Here is a 23,869-nt window from a genome sequence, read left to right as displayed (position 1 = left end):
ATTAAAAAACGTTAACAGTTAATTTAGAGCCAATTATATTTTATCTTTATCTAGATATTTAAAAATTAAGTAAACGTTTAAAGGTAAAAGGAGTGAGAAAAAATCTAACCTAAATCAAAACAGAAGCTTTAAAACTAAAACCAAAATTTGTATTTAACAAGTACCTTGTTCGTACCTAGGTACTTAATAAAATATTATATTTTTAAGAAAATATAGTAAATTTAAATAATATCAACAATTTTTTATTTAAATAACACTAAACGTCTTATTTAAAGCTAATCTAACTTTATTTTAAAGCGTTTTATTATATTATAATAGTTTTTCTGAAGTCTTAAATTAAGATATTCTAAACATTCTCAAAATGAAAATCTAAAAACAAAATATCGCCCATAGTTTAACACAAACCAATTTTCTATAAAAAAAAAAAAATATATAAATACGTAGCGTGCTTCTTGATATTTTTGTACATCATACATTTTATAGTTGTTCGTCGTGTACGCAAAATCGGTTAATAAAATACTATTTTATTTGTTAATGTTTGATTGCCATTACAACTGTAACTCAAAATATTATGTGATATATTAAGAGAAAAAGTGAGGGATACGTTTATACTCTATAGTACATCAACAAAAACATTTTCGTCGCTTCCATCGCTTGTACGTGTTGAATGCGCTACGGGGAACAAACGTCGCGACGGCGTCGTACTATTCCGTAAAAGTGACTGGATAAATTCCCCCAACGACGAGAACAACAAAAATGATATTATATTATACTAACGGCGGCGGCGACGGAGAAGATTTTTAATATTATAATTTTAACTATCGTGTATTCGTGTGAATCATAAACTCGTAACGTAGGTCCAGTCGTTGAACGACAATATCGATCCCTGTTATTATCATGGAATAGTAACTACAGTTAGAACGTTGACAGGCCACCTACATCGGGGAGCTGGTGAAACGACGGCCTTTCGTGCCCCCACTGCCTTGGATAATAATAATATTATAAAGGAATAAGGAATCAGGAATCATTTATAATTCATATTATTATATTATGACTGCCGCGGCCGTCGCCGTACCATCCTGGTGATAACGCGTAGACAGCGGACGAGATAACGTCTGGCCCCCACTGACGGTATCACATTCATTGGCTGGCAAACTAGGACCCATATCTCAAGGCCGAAGCCCCAGCCACCACCACCACCACCACCACCACCACCTCCACAACAAAAATGGATGAATATTGTACGCAGTCAACACAAACACACAGACCACGGTTGAAGCAACCAGTTTTCGTCTGTTCGCTTCAATCCGGTTGCCGCCGCTCGGGCGATCGGTCGTCACTCGTCGTTCGTGCGGATGGTAGTTTTGTGATTACGGATTAGTCGACCTTACCATGTCGGAGGATATTCTGGAAGTCATCGATAGTCGGCTTATGAAACCATATAAGTACCCGAGAATCGTGTACAAAGGGTATCTGTTTCATTACCACAAGTCATGCAACCATCACATCCGATGGAAATGTAACCGCGTTTATTCCATGAACTGCCAGGCCGTTCTTCGAACGTCATTAGATGTGGAAAGACCAAAACTCATTCAATTCGATCACGAACATCAACACGAGGACGACACTGACTCAATTTTTGAATTGAAAATGAAAATAATGGCACACCGTAATACGTCCAAGTTCCAGTAAGATTTTATTAATAATATGTTATACTTATAATATAATGCATGTATACCAACGGCCGTATTCACGCACATAGTGTATATAATAATGTATTAAAATATTATTTTAATTTAATTATTATACCTCCCATAGTGATTGGAAGGGGGTTTAGCATAATTATGGTTTAGTAACCTATCGATTTTTCAAACTTTTTTTTTTCAAAATGTGTATTTTAAGGTGCTTTATAAGAATGTAAAAAAAAAGCCCGGACAAACTTCGTTTTGAAGTTATTGATCAAAAAATTCAAAACCTACATTTTTTTCGTTAAGCGCATTTTTTTTAAAAAAAAACTTAGAATTGAATATTTTAAAATTTGTTTTTCAAAATGTGTTGTTTTTAACGCTGATTTCGAAACTGTTTGAATTTTTTAGCGGTAACCATTATTTTGGAAGCTATAGCCATCCAAAGCTTGTGATTTTACGTATAATATACGCATGTGTGCAACACTACTTTAATGCTGCGCGGAATAAAGGTCCCCACACACGGCGGTAGCGGTTACGGCAAAATGAGTCCGGACACAATTTTACCGCCACCGCCAAGACAAATGAATTTTACCGCCACCGCTGCAGTGTGTGGCGTCATTAACACGTGTTTGGTGTGTTTTCGATTTTTTTGTCCGAGCGCAGCGCAGCTAGCGAGTGGCAACGCTAGCCGGATTATGTTCTTTTTAACAATTTAGTTTAATTCCGGGACCTCCCAAGTTGGTTTTACACAGTAAATCGTGGCATATTTTCGATTTTTTTGTCCGAGCGATATTCAATTCTAAGTATTTTTTCTAAAAAAAATGCGCGTTATACGAAAAAAATTTAGTTTTTGAAGTTTTTCATCAATAATTTCAAAACGAAGTTTGTCCGGTCTTTTTTTATTTACATTTTTAAAAAAACACCCTTAATACACATTTTGAAAAAAAAAAATTATTCATTACTCTAAAACTCGTCATGAATTTTATTAAAATAATAAATTATAATTTACGATAATTACATTTTTTTGTGAAAATTCTCAGAAAATTAATATAATGTTCCCATAAGTTCTTAATATTGCAATTTTAATATATACAAGGTACATAGAGACAATTTTTTTTATAGACATTTAAATTTGAAGTTCAATTTTAGATAAAATTTACGAAAATTTGAAACTTATTTTATACATGAAATGGTAACGGTCCAATATGCGACCTACAAATGTTACTCGACCTACCGATAAGTTTGAGTTGATCATATATGAGAGATATACCAGTATATTTTTTTTCAAAAAGAGAGCAAATGGGTGGTACTGGTTGTACTGTCCAAATTGACGAATCCCTTTTTCAGGGTGAAAGGAAGTATAACCGTGGTCGATTACAGCGTGGGGACCATCAGCCTTTAAGAGAAATAAGTAATTCCAGCAACGAAGATTCTGACGAAAATGAAATAGTACGTACAAATAAAAATTATGGGAATCGTATAGTAGGCCCATGGGTATTTGGAATTTGTTGGAAACGGCCAGACTTATTATTAGAACGGCGATTTTTTATAGTAGAAAAACGGGACCGAGAAACTCTTTTACAAATTATTAAAAACGAAATAAAAACTGGAACGACAATTTATAGTGACCAATGGAGAGCGTACTCAACATTAAATCATCATGGATATATTCATCAAACAGTTAACCATTCAGAATTTTTTATTGACCCGGAAACAGGAGCACACACTCAACAAATTGAAGGCTTATGGAGAATTATGAAATCCAAATATAATATCAAAAAAAATGGGGCATCTCCTTTACTAGATCGACAACTCCAAGAAGAGTGGTGGAGATCGTGTCAAAATCCAAAAACCATTTTTGATGCATTTTTGACTGATATGAAAAATACGTTTCATAACGATACGGACTGAAACAATACATATAGTTATTGACGACATTGAGAAGTGGAATGAAAAAAAGATTAGTTAAAAATTAAAATTATTTGTAAGTATTACATGTATTGAACCATAAATCAGTGTGTAGGTCGCATATTGGACCGTAAATCAGTGTGTAGGTCGCATATTGGACCGTTACCCATGAATTTTATACAAATATTATAGCTAGCTGAAGATTAAAAAAGTAATTCAAGGTTTCTCATATTATTCGTAGTACATCAAATAATCAAAAAATAATAATATATATAAACAATATTATAAACACATAGGTACATTATAGGTAGTTACTTACTCAATAATGACATACACTTGACACCTACTGCGTAGCAGAACGGTTACCTATTTATTTTTTTTGTTTGTCCTAACTATGAAGATAATTACTGAGAACTGCCTTACTTTTGTCTCGATAATATACTTCACTTTCCTATCAGAAAATATATTTAAGATGAGATTGAAGCATTTTTTCTACTATTAAAGTGTCTCTGCAGCCAAAAAAACACATCATTGTAGAACCAATACATTGATGCTCTTCTCAGAATCAAAAATATTTTGGTAAATTAATAATAAAAGATAATAATATGTATAGTAACAGAAATTGTTTATAATTAAATGTCCTATAAAATTTCAGAAATTTATTTAAAAGATTAAAGCATGTTAGATTGTTTTATTTATTTAAAATTTTTTTTTAGGAATAATACCATGTTTAAATCGAAGAATGGTCTTATTGAACTTAAAATTGCTGTAGAGGATATACCTGCGAACTTTAAAATGCTTAAACCGAAGAATGGTTATGCTGACATTAATGTTGATGAAGAAGATAAACCTAATAAACTTGTTACATTTTGTGCTTCTTATGATCAACATTTTTTTGTTCAGCCACTTGATCCTGATTACGAACATAGATACACAGGTGAACGTGAACAAATAATCAAAAATAAAAACATAAATAAAAGTGTCGATATTGAAAGTCCAAAAATTAGAATTACAAGAAATACAAGTAAACAAAAAAAAGTAAGTTATTTAAATTTACATTTAATTATTTACTTTTTAAATTGCATGTAGTAGATGTAATATTTATAAAATCTTGTTCTTGTATTGTTACTGTTAAATATATTATAGCTGCATATTATGTTCAAATAATTAGTGACTGTAATTTCAATATAAAAATAACTTGGATTTTAACAATATCATTAAACTGCTTGCATTTTTAAATAAAAAGTTCAATATATTAATATGTTATTTTATCTATTTAAAACTTAAAAACAAGAATAAGACTTCTTACATGTTGGTAAAGAAGTTGTACATTTTAATAATTTGTATACACAATAATTGATAAATTTATTTTTATATATATTATTTCTAATACTTTTCTGTAGGATTCTGGTCCTGATTACGAACATACATACACAGGTGAACATGAACAAATAATCAAAAATAAAAACATAAATAAAAGTGTCGATATTGAAAGTCCAAAAATTAGAATTACAAGAAATACAAGTAAACAAAAAAAAGTAAGTTATTTAAATTTACATTTAATTATTTACTTTTTAAATTGCATGTAGTAGATGTAATATATATAAAATCTTGTTCTTGTATTGTTACTGTTAAATATATTATAGCTGCATATTATGTTCAAATAATTAGTGACTGTAATTTCAATATAAAAATAACTTGGATTTTAACATTATCATTAAACTGCTTGCATTTTTAAATAAAAAGTTCAATATATTAAAATGTTATTTTATCTATTTAAAACTTAAAAACAAGAATAAGACTTCTTACATGTTGGTAAAGAAGTTGTACATTTTAATAATTTGTATACACAATAATTGATAAATTTATTTTTATATTTATTATTTCTAATACTTCTCTGTAGGATTCTGGTCCTGATTACGAACATAGATACACAGGTGAACATGAACAAATAATCAAAAATAAAAACATAAATAAAAGTGTCGATATTGAAAGTCCAAAAATTAGAATTACAAGAAATACAAGTAAACAAAAAAAAGTAAGTTATTTAAATATTAATTTAATTATTTACTTTTTAAATTGCATGTAGTAGATGTATTATTAATAAAAACTTGTGCTTGTATTGTTACTGCTAAATATATTATAGCTGCATATTATGTTCAAATAATTAGTGACTGTAATTTCAATATAAAAATAACTTGGATTTTTACAATATCATTAAAATGCTTGCATTTTTAAATAAAAAGTTCATTATATTAATATGTTTTAATTTAAAATGTAGAAGTTAATACAGTGTCGTATAACTTTAAGTGGGTTGAGGGTGATTAATAAACATTAACAAACATAATAATATCAAGTATTAAGAAATTCTGTATTACTGTAACTCACCATAATTTAACCTACTCAGTACAAAACATCACGATCACTGTTCTCTGGCTACTGACCGGACTGTGTGTTATTGTGATCACAACAATTTTACAATAAGACTAATAACAATAGTAACAACATAATAATACAATACAATACAATACAAATAGATTATAGAACTGATAATAGTAAATCTGATGATAATACAAATAATCCCACATTCGCCCCCATCAAGCAGAATCCGCCTCGGACACTGAATCTTCATCATCTTCATCTGAAGGTAGGCAGCTTTTCCATATTTTCATATACCTAATCGGTTTCCGTGCTAGTTTTATCAGGTCATTCGCCTGAGCCTATCTTCAACACTTTATATCGTTTTGGACCACATCTACTAGTGATATGATATGGTCCAAGATACTTGCTCTTTATCTTGGATAGAGGAAGAAATTGTGTTCTTTTAATAGCAACTAAATCACCAATCCTGTTATCTGTTGCTACTACTCTTCTATGATAAAATATTTTCTTTTGCTCTTGCTGAGCTTTTAGTATGTATTGTTTAGCCTCTTGACGTTCTGCTTCTCTTTTTTCCAAAAAAACTTTTTGCATACTCTTCTTTTATTAAACTGCATAATGGGAGTAGATCTGGATGTTTCATTTCGGTTCCAAACGTTAATTTAAATGGAGTCATATTAATTGATCGTTGCCATGAACTATTTAATGCCATCTGTACTCTCAGGACATACTTAAAACATTGACCTGGATCGTCAATAGTCAATTTTGCTACTACTGTCGCTATTGTATCATTCAATCTCTCGACTGCCCATTTCCTCTGGGCATTCCTGAGGTAATCTTTACATGATATATGTGTGAATCAGTGCAGTATTTTTTAAACTCCAAATTTGAATGTAGCAGCATGGTTAAATATCAATCATGTTGGATTACCGAATGTAGCTTGTAATATATTCATTTTATCCACAACTTCTTTTGATGTAGTACTTTTTGTTGGAAAGAGCCAACATAATTTTGTTAATGCATCAATAATAACCAGAATATGCTTATATCCTCGAGAGGTATTTGTCAACGGTTCTAGAAAATCAATGTGCCAAGTATGTAATGGCAGATCATCTTTGTCAAATGTGTTAAGGAATCCTTCCTTTTTGCATACCTTTTGGGATAATCAGTAATTTTGTCATCTCGTGTTTCATAAAGCAAATCATTTTCTACAATATATGAACCACATCCATTTATCCTTGATCTGAAGTTAAGGTTTTTACCTCAATATCATCCTGTTGTGCTTTCTGTAATTGTGCTATAAATTCACTATTGATAGTCATGCATATCGGATACCGGCTCAATGCATCTACATGAGCCATATTGGAACCGGCTTGATGCTCAATAGTGTAATTAAATTCGCTCAACAACAATTCCCAGCGGGCTACAAGTGTTTCAAGTTCCCTTTTCTCTAGTGTTTTAGTAAATGCAATCAGTTACTATTTTGAACTGCAGTCCTAATAAATAGGATCTAAACTTCTTCACAGCTTCAATAATTGCTAAAACTTCTAATTCATAACTATAGTATATTTGCTGTGCTTGTGTAGTTTTCTTACTCATGAAGTATATAGGGTGCAATAGATTATCACAATCTTTCTGTAGAAGTATGGCGCCGAACCCATACATACTGGCATAAGTGTGCACCTCCGTAACTGCATCTAGGTTAAAAATTCCTAATACAGGTACCTCTGTTCATTTTTTTTTTTAACATATTAAATGCACTTTACTGTTGAAATCCAATTACGCATGGTATCTCTTTCTTAAGTATTTCGCTCAATGGACGAGCAATTAAGGCTTGATGAATTTTCGAAAATATCCGGTGAGTCCTAAAAAGCTCTGTATATGCTTTGCACTTTGTAGTCTTGGATATTTTATCACAGTAGCCAGTTTTGATGGTGATGGACTCAGTTAATTGTGCTTGATTTAGATATCCCAGGTAATTAATTTCTTTTTTGAGAAATTGACATTTTTTCCAATTAATTTTTGGACCATGGTTAGCCGAGGTTCTTAATACTATCTTTAGTCTTTCAATATTCTCATCAACTGTGCTTGAAATAATTACTAAGTCATCCATATAAATTAACAAATATCCCATTCACATTATATCCTTAAATACATGGCTTATAAAGCGTTAAAATACAGGTGGAACAATACACAATCCAAATGGCGTTTTCATAAATTTATATTGTGCCTCTGGTGTAATAAAAAATGTTTATTTAATACTCTCTTCGTCCATAGTCACATGAAAAAAACCGTTCTTAGGTCTGATGTTGTAAATATTTTGGCCCCTTGAAGCTTATGTAGTTGGTCTTCTATTAAAGGTAACGGGTAACGATCCTTAATAATTTTATTATTCAATCGTCGATAGTCAACACATACCCAAAATGTACCATCTTTCTTGGGGACAATTATAATTGGGCTAGCATAATCTGAACAACTAGGTCTTATAATTCTTTCCTTAGTCCATTCCTCCACTTGACTTCCCATAACTGCTTTTTCTTTTGGTGATTAACGCCTTGATCGCTGATGGATGGGTTCTACATCACTGACTATAATTTTAGTTTTTATAGGTATAGTTTCTGTAACATATGGTACATAGTTAGCTATCATACTTCTTATAACCTGATAGTGTTCTCTATATTCTACATCAAACTCATTTGTTTCGATAGTTATTTTGTTGATTTTAATCACTCCAGGACTAATTTTTAGTTCAGCATTGGTTTGGAATAATGATCTACCTATTATAAAGTCACACATTATGTCTTTATCAGATACCGAGTATACTTCAACTGTATAAGTACCATTATCAACTTCTAATTCAGTGATGAATTTTTTCTTGGTACAAAACATAGTTCCAGCTAATCCACTAAGACTAACTTCTGCATCGACAACGTCAATACCTTCAATTAATGATTGTCGATATAAATTCAAATCGCAGCCAGTGTCTGTAAGAGCTAACGTCTGGATTCCTAAGGCATTAATTTCTTTAAATATTCGCTCATTAGTATTTATAGCATTCACTTGATAAACTTGTGATTTTTCATCATTATTCACTTGCTTTGTCTGAGTTTCCTTATCAAGGCATTTTGTTGATTTGTGGCTAAAAGATCTACAAGCAAAACACTTAGGATCTGTATCCAAGTCTGGACATTCCCTATGTTGATATGTTTTAGATTCACAATTATAACATCTATTGTGTTCGATACACCTGACATTGAGTTTTGTTTTATATTACCTGCATTATGATTACTTGCAGCTCCATTAAAAACCTTAGATATTCCTGGCTCAGAGATGTGCATCTTTGACTTCATCTTAACATACAATTGTAGCTTTATTTTAAATTCGCTTATTGTTGTAACTCCATAAAGCAGAGACTTATTCAATTCACTATCCTGAATGCCAGCAGTAACATAATCCAATAGTGAATTTTCAGATCTCTTTGTTTTGCTATTTCCATTATTTTAAACAAATACTGCCGATGAGATTCGTCATAATTTTTTACTCTGGCTGTAAGCTGTCTATGCACGTCAGCCGAAGTTAAACTATTACAAAACTCATTCATCAAATATTCCCGCAATAAATACCATGACCTAATACCAGTTTCAGAACGTAGATATAGGGCAGCAGTCCCTGACAATAGATGTTTACTATATATAAAAAGTTCAACATCAGAACATACACATACTTCACTCATTTCTTCCAAATCTTCTATCCATTTAATGATTGAATAAGTATCATCACCGGTAAATACATTAAGAGATTCTCGCACATCATGAAATTAAATCGATTCTCTAACCTGACTAACAGTATCCTTTTCTTCGATGGCAACAATACTTTCGTTAGTTCTTGCATTTGCCTTAGTTTTGTGTGTCTTCGACGTCTTGGGAGGCATTTTATAAGGAAGCTAACCGATAAGTTCAAAAACACAAAGTTTGAATCGCGATTCACGATTTACTTCACACACCACAACACGACTTGGCAAATATGAATTAATTTTGAGGTTAGTATAACAAGTTCACTACTTATTTGTTAACGCATGTTAATACGAACCAACAACCGGACAGGCCCCCAAATGTAGAAGTTAATACAGTGTCGTATAACTTTAAGTGGGTTTAGGGTGATTAATAAACATTAACATACATAATAATATCAAGTATTAAGAAATTCTGTATTACTGTAACTCGCCACAACTTAACCCACTCGGTACAAAACATCACGATCACGATTAACTGGCTACTGACCAGACTGTGTTATTGTGACCACAACAATTTTACTATAAGACTAATAACAATAGTAACAACATAATAAATAATAATACAATACAATAGATTATAGAACTAATAATAGTAAATCTGATGTTAATACAAGTAATGGATTAATATGTTATTTTATCTATTAAAAACATAAAACACTAGAATAATACTTCTTTTATGTTTAAAAGAAAGTTGTACATTTTAATCATTTATATATACAATAATTGATAAATATATTTTTATATATATTTTTTCTAATACTTTTTGTGATATAAATTGGCACTATTGTGGTGTCAAGTAGATTTTTTGTTTATATGTAAATAAATAAATGTCTTGTATTTAAGTAACAAATCATTTAAACATAAGTTTAATGTTATTAAGTCTAAGTAAAAAAAAAAAATGTAAAACACTTCTTAGTTATAATATAAGAAATGCCTTACAACATAAAATTAATTATTAATAATTCTAATTAAATTCACTATTCACTTCATATACAAGTAAAATTACATACCTATGTAATAAATCATTATGCCAGTTATAATTTTTTTAGTTACCTAAATATTACTACTTAAATAATATTATGTTGTTGTTACCTATTGTAAAATAAAATTGTGTCAATTGCCATTATTTATTAAAATAAACAAAGACTCCATACTATAATTTAGAACTACATAATAGCAACTGTTATCTATTACTCACTTATTTATTAATTTTACCTTAATATATGTATTTCCTCAAGTAATATCTAAAACTGTGACATTTATGCATAATGATTATAGAGAGTATATCTGATTTTAGCCATGTGTACATAAAATAATGTGTCAAAAATAATTAAATAAATTGTTGTAGTCAACTTCAAAGAATCAATACAATATTGGTGAATTGTCAATCCCATTATTGAATATTAAATAACTGTTAAACCTGAAATATTAAATAATAATTAAGTAAAAGCCCATTTATGATTTCTTTAGCTGTCTATTACAAAATAAATGTCTTGTATTTAAGTAACAATCATTTAAACATAAGTTAAATGTTATTAAGTCTAAGTAAAAAAAAAAAATGTAAGACACTTCTTAGTTATAAACTATAATATAAGAAATGCCTTACAACATAAAATTAATTAAATTCACTATAAACTTTAAAAATGGTTATTTTTTTATGTATTATAAAAACGATTAATTAATTTAAATAAGTAATTAATACTGAACTGTTTTGTAATTTGTCTATATTTTATTGATCATAAGTTATTATTCATAACCATAATTATAAATTAAACTGTTTTTTAGATTGACATGAATAATTTGGAAAATGACATAACAGAGAATAGTATAAGGTGTTCTTCTTTCAATGACAAGATCAAAAAGTTTAACAAAGGTCATGAGAAAAAATTGCGAAAAAAACAAAACTTGATTGTCAGTAAGAAGAAGAAAAATCATGAACAAATGAATGAATGTACTTTGCTTACAAAGACAGATACAGAAAAAAATGCTTCGAATACTAACACAGACAAAAAAATAAATAATAAGACTATTAATACAAGCGATGAAAAAAAATCTTTGATTTGTATTATAAACAAAAATAATAATACTTTGACTTGTAGTAATACATATGAAGAAATAAATCTATCAACTAGTATTACTCATAAAAAAACAAATACATTGACTACTAATATTTTGACTAGCAATGAACATAACAAAATAAATATGTTAACTACTAATAATAAAACAAGCAAAGAAAAAAATGCATTTCTTAGTAATAAAAACAAGGATGAAAGTACTTTCACTGGTAATTTAAGCAAAAATAACTATGTTTTGACTAGAAATAATTATAAAAATAAAAATATTATAGGTACTAATACACCTACAATTGTAACATCTAAAATTAATATTACACCTTCAATTAAAAGCTGTATGAACAAGCGTATTGGTGTTGAGGATGATATTAGAAATATTGACAACGATAGCGATCAAAATCATACAGACCATCGTGATGGAGAGCCTAATTATGTTAATTCGGTGAAAGATAATACGATATCTATTTATTGTAAAGAAAATTGGCCTACAATTTTAGACAAATTGAGTGATCCTTTGAAAGGAATTAAGGTAATACATTTTTTACATTGAAAATATATTAAGCTAATAATACTAATTAATATTGTAGGTGTTTGAAAGTATTTTATTTAACAAAGCGTGTACACTAATGATGCGTCAATCTACTAAAAATAAATTACATATTGATAAAATAAAAGGCCTTAACGTTAATTGGAAATTGAAGTTTGAATGCTTGGCATTTAAAATGAAAAAAATTATAGAAAGTACAAAATGTTATACAAATACAAGACATACCGGTATTCAAAATCAAAATAAAATGGTAAATTTCAACACTTTATTAACATTTTAAATAAAAATAACAATATTAATATCTATATAGTTATGTATATTGCAGTTTAGAGTTTTTGCCTTGCTTGAGCTTCCTCTATCTCTCCTAAATTTAAGATCAAATGATTTTATCCAATTGATTTGCACCTGTTATATTTTTTTATCTCTATTATTTCCTATCAGTTTTAGTTATATATGTGTATGTGTAATGTGTATAACATAGGCACTTTTATAACAATATGTGTTTTTAGGTGTAAAAAAATCCCTTAGTCTCCTATGCTGAATGGTACAATTGCCAGACTAAAGGTTGACAACTGTTTTTAGACAAAAATCCAGTCTGTAACCAACACATTACAAAATGTTTCCACTGTTATATTCCAACTTAAATTTTAGAAAATAATAATCTTTATTTTATTATAATGATTTATTGTACTATTTAATAAAGGAGATAACAATAAAATGATCCATACAGTTTTACTGGCTAATTATTCTTTAAAATGTAATGTTATACTTAAAATTGTCTTGATTGTGTTTTAGGATATAACATTATCTATAAATATTGGAGTTGGAGAGAAAGAAAACAATTCGGGCGTAAACAAAATAGGTAAATCAAACTATATTGCATAAAAATAACTCACTTGCATAGGACTTAAGAAAACTAAAAATAAAATAACTGTCAATTTTTTTGCTCTAGTTTCTATAGACTTACAAAACAATATTACACCAGAAAACATCAAAACTCTAAAATTATATCTACATTTTTTTAACATTGAAAATAAAATTCTAACCTAATCTGTTACAGATATTAAGACAACTAAACACAAAGAAATCCAAACAAATATACCTTCTACACCGGTGATAGCAGATTTGATTAAGAATATTCCACTAAGTACAACAGTTTCAATATTAAGCCCGAAATCGGTGAAAATTAACAAAAGAAATTTAACCGAATCTGACCCATGTATTACAAGAACTAAAGCTAAAATAAAAAAAACTCAACATTCTTCTATTCCAAATTTTGATCATATGAATGTACATATTCCTCCAGATACAACAGCTTTAAGAATAAGTCCAAAATCATTTTATACTAAACAAAACAATTTAACTCAATTTGACTCTGGTATTAAGATGACCCAATCTAAAACGATTGAGTCTAATGAACAGTCTACTTTAGTGTCTACGAATGTATGTCGAAATCCACAAAATTCAACTCAATATGACCAAGAAATTGAAATATCTGTAAACTATCCACAGGCTATAACAACTTCAGGATTATGCAATTATTCGTTAAGTAATCAAAAAACAATTTCGACACAACATAACACAGATATCAAGAAAACTAAATCAAAAATAATGGAGTCTACTCCTGCGTACATTGATTTAACTGTAAACAGCCCACCAGATATGAGAAATTCAAGTGTAAGCCCAAATATGTTAAATGGTCAATCAAGTTTGACTCAATGTAATACTCAACTTGAGTGTAATGAACCTTCTACTTCAGCATCCATTGATTTACCTGTAAATAATATATTCACTCAATATAATAATGGTATTAAGGTGATTTCATCTCCTTCAATGTCCACTGATTTAAGTAGTAATAGTCCAACATTTTCAAGTCCATCTCTGAGGGCAATTATTCCGAACGGTAATCCTGCTTTGCTTGGCCAACAAAATGTAGAGGTACTTGTGGTTCAGAAAGATTCACAACTTTCGACAATGAAATCAAATAGAATAAAACAAGCACATTGGAAGAGCCCTAAAAACTTGACAATGTTTACACAAAGTACTATGTTACATGAAAATGCTTGTCTTCCAGTTGCAGTAAAACGAGCATTAAAACCTAAATTGTCTCCACAGTCATCCAATGTTCAAAAAGCAGCATACAAGACCGACTAGTACAATTCTATAACTGAATAAAATAAATACATTAAATACACCCACCAATGTAAGTCATTTCTATTTTTATTAATAAATACATATTTATTCTGATAATTGTTTTTTATAGAATCAAATAAACGCACCATTACCTGATGATCACCTTTTTCGGGAATCGAATAATTCAACAGTGTAACACTATCCACGAGACCACGACGTATAAAACATACATTATAATACACGACACTGACTATCGTCTGTTTATTTATAGATATTTTAACTTTCTGGGGAAGTTTTGATGAATAGGTACGCCATTTATCATGTAAACATTGACATTGTTATAAATACATTTTTATTACTGATTATCGATCAATAAACAATAATTATCCAGGATTCTCGGTGTTATGGCTTCAATTACGCAATAAACCGATTGCACCCAATTAAAAACTCGAAAGACCCATGTTGACATTACCAGAAGGTATTTAAAAAAAATCGATAGGACCCTTAGGAACGAGAAAATGTGGCGTGATCGATCTCAAGTAGATATATTAATATATTCAACTAACCTAAACAACTATTTTTCATCCATTTTTGTAAGCTGTACGATTGTTTGACGTGTGATTTAGAAAAACATATTTTATAAAGTCTGTCCACGTTTGGTCGTTTTAGACTATGGACGGGTGAAAGGTACCCATTTGCAGTTTTATTATATTGTAATTAATTAAAATAAAAACATCGGTTACAATTATTAAGAAATTTTCAAATTCAATATTATTTATAATCATAAACGATGCGACTTATAATAACATTTAATTACGTCGAGATACTATTGCCCGTATCGGTATTTCTATAAGTTTTTCATTGATGAGTTATTTTTAGAACGTTTTTACCAAATTCATTGTTATTGTTGGTAATAGCTGCTCAACGGCTATTAATGATACGAATATCCATCGTATTTATAGTATACTATTATATGTTTTCCAAGAAACATCATAGGGACCGATATTTTGGTAAAATACTTAAATAACCGGAAACCATTTTTTTTCGTCAGTTTTTTTTTACCCGACTATTTGCGTATGAATTATGTTGAAAAATATTGTTGAATCAGTGTTAGACGACACTCAGCTGCTGTTTAGAACTTAACGCATTTAAGCGGGCCATACACTATGCATTTTGAATGACAGTCTTCTTGTTTGACAGTCAAGACTGACTGTGTATTGGTAAGAATTATGAAGATTGACAATCAAATTTTTTGACTGATGAATTTCGTTCATGTTTGATTTTTTGTTGTCATTCAAGTTGATTGGCACTCACTCACACAGTTTGAATGATAGTGTATAGGATTGATTGTTAACTTATCAGTCAAAAACCAGTATACCTCGTAAACACGTCTACGTGCGAGTGTGCGACGCTGCAATGTGCGATTGTTTAATTTTTCAAAATGAGTTTAAAAAATGATCAAAACTTTTGGCGTGATTTCATACAATTATATAAAAGTTTACCAGCTGTGTGGAAAGTAAAAAGTGATTTATACCATAACAGAGTTTTAAAGCAAGATACTTCCGAAAAATTGACGGAAAAACTGAAAACGATCGATCCCAATGTAGATATTATTACAACAAAAAAAAAATTAATACTTTAAGATCTAACTATCGTCGCGAATTAAAAAAAGTTTTAGCAAGCAAAAAGTCAGGGGCAGGCGTTGAAGATATTTATGTTTCTTCAGTGTGGTATTTCGAAGATCTGGATTTCCTCCGTGATCATGAAATACAAATAAGAGGTACATCAACTATGGACGATGAGAATGACATACTTTTGTTGGCACAACACCCAACATCTGACAATATGGTATGTACATTTTTCCTAGAGAGTATTTAAATATAAATATAAATACAAACAAAAAATATTTCATGGGTTAGGTTAGGTTAGGTTAAACTTTTTGATTTTTTACAGAGATGTTTCCAACTAACTCATACACTCATTCAAGTACACCTCAATTTTATATGTCATATAAAATATATTTTGTACATTTATTGTATAACTAAATAAACTTGAATACAAAAGTATTTATAAATACAAATAATTTATTTTCTTTAATATTTTTTTTATGAATTTAACTGTATGTGAATAATATTATTAATATTATAACTGTGTATTAAATGATATTTATATCTAAATCATATTATCTTGCCAATGAACCGCTCCGCTAGTATTGAAATAATGACGAAATTGATCCCTAATTTCTTTGGCAGTTGAATGCGAGTTTCGACTTTTTGCATGTTGTAGCTCAGTTAAATTACGATTTTCACTTCTCCAACTTCCTGGTTCAACTTCTCCTGTCAATATATTTTCTGTATCAAAACTTTCTTGTAAAAAAATATCCATTTTTTTTCTTTGTAAATAATTATGTTGATGACAACAAGCTCGGACAATTATTGTAGCTTTTTCAGGACTGAGATTGATAGTTTTCAAAAGTATTCTGAATCTTGATAAAAGTATTCCAAATGAATTTTCAATTACTCTTCGGGCTCTTGACAGTCTATAGTTCAAAATTCGTTTTTCTTTTATTAGATTTCTTTGTGAGTAAGGTTTCATCAAATTATCGGACAATGGAAAAGCATCATCAGCCATGAAGATGTAGGGAATTTTGCAATTAATTCCGGGTAAATAATCAAGTTTAGGTAACTTCAGTTTATTTTCTTGAAGATGCTCACAAAACAATGTATTTGAAAATACTCCACCATCAGATACTCTTCCATTGGAGCCAATATCTACCACAAGGAACTCGTAGTTGGCATTACAAACTGCCATTAAAACAATGCTAAAATTATTCTTATAGTTGAAATAATAAGAGCCAGATTCTTGAAGTTTCGTAATGTCTATGTGTTTGCCGACAATTGCGCCCAAGCAATGATTAAAATTCCAATTTTTTTCAAACTCTTCTGATGTTGCTTTCCACTCATCTTCGGATGCTGGAATCTAAATATAAAATAATTAAAAATTAAAAATTAAAAATTAAAAATTAATTAAATTTGAACTCATTAATTTGTTCAGAATGAAAGTAATTGTGATATGGCCGAAATTGATGTGGTTAGTTCTTCACCAAAACCAGGTGAACCACCAAAAAAAATAGCGAAAAAAAGTGATTTTGAAGAAAAAAGGAAAAATTATTTACTGGAATTGGCATGTAATCGTCTCAGCGTAGGTAATTCTGATAATGATATCCTAGCCAAATCTTGGGCAATAGAATAAATTTAAGCATTGGAAAACACAATGTTTTTAAGTTCATTAATTGTTTGGAATATTTAAGTTGCAATTATTATATTTTGTTTAATATATTCTTGATACTAGTAATAAAAAATAAAATAGTTTAATTCAGTTAAGGTATGATAAAAATTACTTACTCTGATATTATTTTTTAATACTAATGTAATAGCTTCACATGTTTCAACTACAATTCTTCCAATTGATTGAGGTGAAATTGCTGTAATAAACTTGAGTTCTTCAAAGTTTGCACCAGTAGCTAAAAATCTTAGAGTGCATGATAAACGTTGGCTTGGTGGTATAGCTTCTCTCAGATGAGTGTTTCTTTTAAAAATAAATGGTGTAACCATTTCCAATAATTCTGAAAATGTTGAATTGTCCATACGAAGATAATTTTTATAGTCGGATGGAGATGATAAGCGCAATTCGTCAAGTAGATTATGATGAGAAAATGTATGTCTCTTCTTAAATCATTATTTCATCCAGAATCTTTTTTCTTTTTTTTCTTGTTTTTTTCAAATGCTAGATGTATTGCAATAGCGACACGAGCATCTTCGTCCATTGTAATAAAAATAGTGAAAAATTAAAAAAGAATTTTTATTTAAAACTGGTAAAATTAGTAAGATAATTAAACAGTATAGAGAGAATAAATTAAACACAAACTGCAGTGTAGAATAAATGAGAACTGTCAGTCTTGATTGACCATAAGTTGTTTGTGTATGGCAACCATCAGTCATCAGTCGAACTGTCATTCATGACGATTGTCATTCTTTGAATGATAGTGTATGGCCCGCTAAGGTAATCGTAGGCCGTCATGTATTTTGAAATTTCATTCGAGTTTATTATTCAACAACAACCAATTTTTCTTGAGCCCTTTTCAGTGCCACCAATATATATCACACCAGTAAAATATTACTACATGTTTCAATGATACATTTTGTGAAATTGTAAATTTTCAACGTAGTAATTTAGTGTTATTAAACTACCTATTATCTATAGGTTTTGAGGTTAAGAAAAAAACTAATAAAATTCAAAATTTACTTGTACCCATAAATAGCTCAAAAAGAGTAAAAATATTTTAATAATAATATTGTAAGATGTGTGGAAAATATAAATAAAAATATATTTTTTTTATCATAAATAAAATAAAATGTCATCTTGCCACCTGGGATATTATGATGATGTTATAATAATAAAAAAAAAAAAAACCATTTTTTTAATGTTAAAAATATGACAATGTCGTTGTCGTACTTTTGGTACAACCGTGGCACTTGAACCAGAATTTGGCGGATGGTAATTTTTGTTATTTGGATAGACTATATTATCTAATTTGGATAACTGTCGGGAATCGAATAATTCATCAGTGTAACAATATCCACGAGACCACGACGTATAAAACATACATTATAATTATACACGACACTAGCAGCCGATTATAGTCTGTTTATTTATAGATACTTTTGTCCCGCGTTCTGGGGAAGTTTGATGAATAGGTACGCCTTTTACCGAGTAAACATTGACATTGTTATAAATATATTTTTATTACTGATAGTCGATAAATAAACAATAATTATCCAGGATTCTCGGTGTTTATATGGCTTCAATTACGTAAGATACCGATTGTATCTAATTAAAAACTCGAAAGACCCATGTTGACATTACAGTCTGGTTAGGTATAGATATTACTCACAGTCGCTCAAATATATTAACGTTAATTTTTTCATTACCACTTATCGACCGACAGTTAACACATAATAATGAAATTTGCCGTGCCCATACGATTGGATATTTTTAGAATGTTTTTGCCAATTCTCTTGTTTTCGACGGTAAAACCCGCACAACGTCTATTAATATCCATCGCATTTATAATAATACACGATGATATTATATCATTCTATCACAGAACTCGATGTTTTAGTAAATTTCTTACGTAACCGGACAGCATTTTTTTTCGTTAACTATCCCGATAATCACGCAGTGCTCCCCGCTCTGTACACACTGCAAATGTTCAAAATATTCTACATGCGATAGTTTTAGTTCAAAAATAATGGTTGTTAGAGAACAGAAATTTTATAGCGATTGGTGGCCCTGAAAAGGGCCGTTTTAGTTGAGTAATGATATTTCACAAAACGGGAGACTTATTTGGAGCTGGTGTACTTGGTCACAGCCTTGGTTCCTTCACTGACGGCGTGCTTGGCCAATTCACCGGGCAACAAGAGTCGGACGGCAGTTTGGATTTCCCGGCTGGTAATGGTCGAACGTTTGTTGTAGTGGGCCAGACGACTGGATTCGGCGGCGATGCGCTCGAACAGGTCGTTGACGAAGCTGTTCATGATGCTCATGGCTTTGGACGAGACTCCGGTGTCGGGATGTACTTGTTTCAACACTTTGTAGATGTAAATTGCGTACGATTCTTTCCTCTTGGGCTTGCGCTTCTTGTCGGACTTGGCGATGTTCTTTTGTGCCTTGCCGGACGACTTCTTCATTGCTTTGCCCGCCGATTTTCCTCCTGGAGCCATTTCGAATAGTTGTAAATAGACTTGTTGACTACTGAAACGTTGTGTACTGAGTGATAATTTGACTGCTTTGCTTTGCTTTGGGAGGGGTGGCTATGCCGTTTACTATTCCAGGCTTGTGCCTCTACTAGTGGATGGATTTTGGGGTTGATTGGTAGGTTCAGTTATGTTAGTCAGTCCAATTTAATGGGTATGGTTTGAGTAAACGTTTGGTGGTTGGAGGGGAGTGGGTTTTACCTAAGAGGCGGATATGATCGTATTCGGAAAAAGAGTTTTTGTAGAACATTGTTTTTGATTGAGAGCAAATGGAATTTTGAATAGATTTGAAGTTGGCTGATTTTAAAAGGGCCGAGTTTCTAACGATAGTGGGCATACCGGTTATCGTGCGTATGCCGATGTTTTGGACGGATTCAATGGGTCTCCAATGGGAGGGGCCGATAAAGGGTGCCCAGGAAGAGCCAGCATATGTAAGTATAGGGGTCACGTAGAGTTTAAGTATGTTAAGTTTTGTTTTCAGCGGAACGGGACTGGTACGGTTAAGTAAGGGGTAAAGCATACCACGGACGCGGGTAGCTTTTTTGGTTACGTCTTGAATGTGTTGGTTGAATGTAAGTTTACGTCCAATCGTGACGCCTAAGTATTTGGCCTGTTTTGACCAGTTAACGGGTTGGTTATCGATGGTTAGAGGTGGAATGTGGGTTGTATTAGAACGCCCGAAGAGGACGCCTACTGTTTTGGTCGGGTTTATTTTGATTCGCCACCTGTGGAACCAGTTGGACGCGAGGTTGAGTTGGTGTTGTAGTTGTATGGTTGCACGTTTGGGGTTTTTGTTACTAGTAAAGAACATCGTGTCGTCAGCGAAGAGTGAGAGGTTGGCTTTAGGAGTCGTTGGAATGTCGTTAATGTACATCAAGTATAGCGTCGGTGAGAGACAGGAGCCCTGAGGGACTCCTGCGAGTACGTGTCTGGTAGTAGAGAAGGAGTGTTCGATTTTAGTGGTAAAAGTACGGTCGGTGAGAAAGGATTGGATGATTTTTATGATTTCTAACGAGATGTTGAGTTTGGAGAGTTTGTAGAGTAGGCCTTCGTGCCAGACGCGGTCGAAGGCTTTCTCCACGTCGAGGAAGACGGAAGCAGTGTTTAAGTCGTTGTTAAAGTTTTCGCTCAGTTGGTGGGTGAGTTTGGTCAGTTGTAGTGTGGTCGAGTGTTCGGGTCTGAAGGCGAACTGTTCGGGACGGATTTTGTTTTTGAGTTTGTCTTGTAGGTGGGTGAGGATGAGTCGTTCGTAAATTTTGGACAGGGAGGAGAGGAGGGCGATTGGTCTATAGTTTTCGGGTTGTTTATGGTCTTTGCCAGGTTTGGGAATGGAGATGATGACTGCTTTTTTCCAGGCAAGGGGAAAGTAGCAGATTCTGAAGGCGCTGTTGATGATCCGAGTAAGGGACAGTATAACGTTGTTCGGTAGGAATTTAAGAGCCGTGTTGGTGATGAGGTCGTCACCTGGGGCTTTCTTTTTGCGAAGGTTGCGAATTATGTCTTGTATCTGGCCGGGAGTGGTAAAGAGGTTAGATCGGGTGATGTCAAGGCCTTGTAGGTACTGGGAGTGAGCGGTTACGTCTGGTAAGTCGGGGCCGGGGTTTGTTTGAAATTGACGTTCGAGCGAGTCGGCTATCAGCTCTGCTCGTTCGTTGGCCGGAAAAACTAGGCCGTCGGGGCCGGTTAGTGGGTGAGATGCTGGACGTTTGTGTAAGAGACATTTGTTGAGTTTGTATATTGAACCGTCTTGGTGGTCTAGTGAGTTAAGAAAGATGTCCCATTGGTCAGTATTGTGCGTTGCGAGTAAGGTACGTATGAGAGATATTTTGGCGTTTAGTTGTCGTTTAATTGTCGGGTCGCGGTTTATTTGCCATTCGCGGCGTATACGGTTTTTGTCTTGTATTTCCAGTTTAATGTAGTCTGGTACTACAGTGGACGGGTGTTTGCGTGTCGGTACGTATACGCTGGATTCAACCGTTTGTTGGATATGTTTTGTGAGGTTTTCGATTGCCAGGTCGATAGACTCACGGTCGTTGGTCGGTTGAGTGGTTGAGTTCGGTAAGTTCGCGAGAGTTGTCGTGTATTTTTTCCAGTTAATAAACCGATTCGTAACCGGTGGAGAAGAAGAGATCGGAGTGCAGAGTGTATCTAGAAGAATGGGGTTGTGGTCGGAAGATAGTTCGTTGAGGTTAGTGATTTGGGTTTGATAGGGTAGTCGTACGAGGGCGATGTCGAGTATGTCAGGTCTGTATCGTGTGCATGTCGGGAAATGTGTGGGAGAAGAGGGAGCAGTTACAGAGTAGTCCGATTGTTGTGCGTGATCAAAGAGGACACGGCCGGCAGCGTTAGTCGTGTGGCTATACCACAGCGGATGTTTGGCGTTGAAGTCGCCTGCCGAAATTTGCCATTCGGCACTCTTTGTCAAAAGGTCGAGGTCGTTTGTCGTTAGTAGGGTTCCGGGTGGTTTGTATACGGCTGAAATAAGTACTTCGTGGCCGTTGAGTTGTACGAGGATGGAAGAGGTTTGGATGGTTGTGTTTAGGGTAACTGGTTGGTGAACGATACGTCGGTTGACGAGAACGGCCGTGCCTCCGTGGGCGGGCGAGCCCCGCACGGGCGGCAGGTCGTTCCTGTACGTAAAAAAGTTGGGAATGTGAAGTCTGGCCGAGGGTTTTAGGTGGGTTTCGTTAAGTAGGATTATGTCGGTTTTCAGTTTTAGTGCTAAAGAGCGCAGTTCGTCAAGTTTGTGGTTAATGCCGTTTGAGTTCCAAAATAGAATTTTTAAGTTATCCATTTTGGGGGGATAGTATGGTTAAGAATGATTGTATTGCTGTTTGTATCAGGGTTTTGGGGTCCTGGTTGTTTACTATGGCTGTTAAGAGGTTGGTCAGGAGGTTTAAAATGAGGGACAGGTTAATTTGTGGGGCTTCGGGACTGGTCGGTTTTGGTGGTGGTGGTGGTGGGGGCGCTTGGCCGGTGGTGGCTGCAGCGTACGAGCGGGTTTGGGGTTTTATTGTAGTTGTTGGTGGGGGCAGGGGTGGTGTAAAAGATTGAGTTGTCGGTGGCAGGGTTTGGGGTTTGGTTGTTGGTGGTGCGATTTTGGGTTTTATCGTCAAGAGATGTGGGCATCCGCGGAAATTAGCCGTATGAGGCCCGCCGCAATTGCAGCATGTCGGGGTTTGGTCGGGAGTTTTTTGGCATTCAGATGCCAAGTGATTTCCTGCGCACTTGACGCATCTGGGTGGGTGGCCACAGTTACGGGAACCGTGTCCAAAACGTTGGCACGAAAAACATTGTGCCGGGCCGGAAGGTTTAAGGGCTTCTACCGAAATCGTAAGATAAAATAGGGAGTTGAGAAGGAAGATATCCTTGGCGTTCGGGGTTGCCGCAATGTGTACGGGCACATGGGCATCGGTTTTTCGGGAGTACCGAAACGGCGGATGTATTTTGTTTGGAAGTTTAGGGTTTCTAGTTCGGATTTTAGATCGTCAGTGGTGATGTCGATCGGTATGCCCTTTAGAACGACCTTAAGG

The 23,869-nt window shown here is 32.8% G+C and overlaps 4 protein-coding genes across 4 annotated transcripts in view; 1 reads left to right on the top strand and 3 right to left on the bottom strand.

Annotated features, from left to right (window-relative positions):
* Positions 1–23,869, bottom strand: part of LOC132941504 (uncharacterized) — a 68,290-nt gene that overhangs the window by 21,893 nt on the left and 22,528 nt on the right. The gene's annotated exons all lie outside the window — the stretch shown is intronic.
* Positions 1,292–15,113, top strand: LOC132941195 (rhoGEF domain-containing protein gxcJ-like). Its single transcript, XM_061009135.1, has 10 exons — positions 1,292–1,688; positions 4,313–4,634; positions 5,000–5,134; positions 5,500–5,634; positions 11,554–12,052; positions 12,116–12,369; positions 12,428–12,637; positions 13,183–13,249; positions 13,448–14,590; positions 14,651–15,113. Exons 1-9 carry the CDS (start codon positions 1,393–1,395, stop codon positions 14,539–14,541), a joined length of 3,012 nt encoding a protein of 1,003 aa, XP_060865118.1. The 5' UTR covers positions 1,292–1,392; the 3' UTR covers positions 14,542–14,590; positions 14,651–15,113.
* LOC132941965 (putative nuclease HARBI1) lies at positions 16,646–18,801 on the bottom strand. Its single transcript, XM_061010232.1, has 2 exons — positions 17,925–18,801; positions 16,646–17,499 (listed from the first exon to the last, which is right to left on the bottom strand). The coding sequence occupies exons 1-2, from the start codon at positions 18,165–18,167 to the stop codon at positions 16,693–16,695; spliced, it is 1,050 nt and encodes a 349-aa protein (XP_060866215.1). The 5' UTR covers positions 18,168–18,801; the 3' UTR covers positions 16,646–16,692.
* LOC132941821 (histone H2B-like) lies at positions 19,874–20,676 on the bottom strand. Its single transcript, XM_061010010.1, has one exon. The coding sequence runs from the start codon at positions 20,301–20,303 to the stop codon at positions 19,923–19,925; it is 381 nt and encodes a 126-aa protein (XP_060865993.1). The 5' UTR covers positions 20,304–20,676; the 3' UTR covers positions 19,874–19,922.

This window comes from Metopolophium dirhodum, chromosome 3, assembly GCF_019925205.1.
Source record: "Metopolophium dirhodum isolate CAU chromosome 3, ASM1992520v1, whole genome shotgun sequence".
Taxonomy (NCBI): Eukaryota; Metazoa; Arthropoda; class Insecta; order Hemiptera; family Aphididae; genus Metopolophium; species Metopolophium dirhodum.
This window is presented reverse-complemented; position numbering and strand designations above follow the sequence as displayed.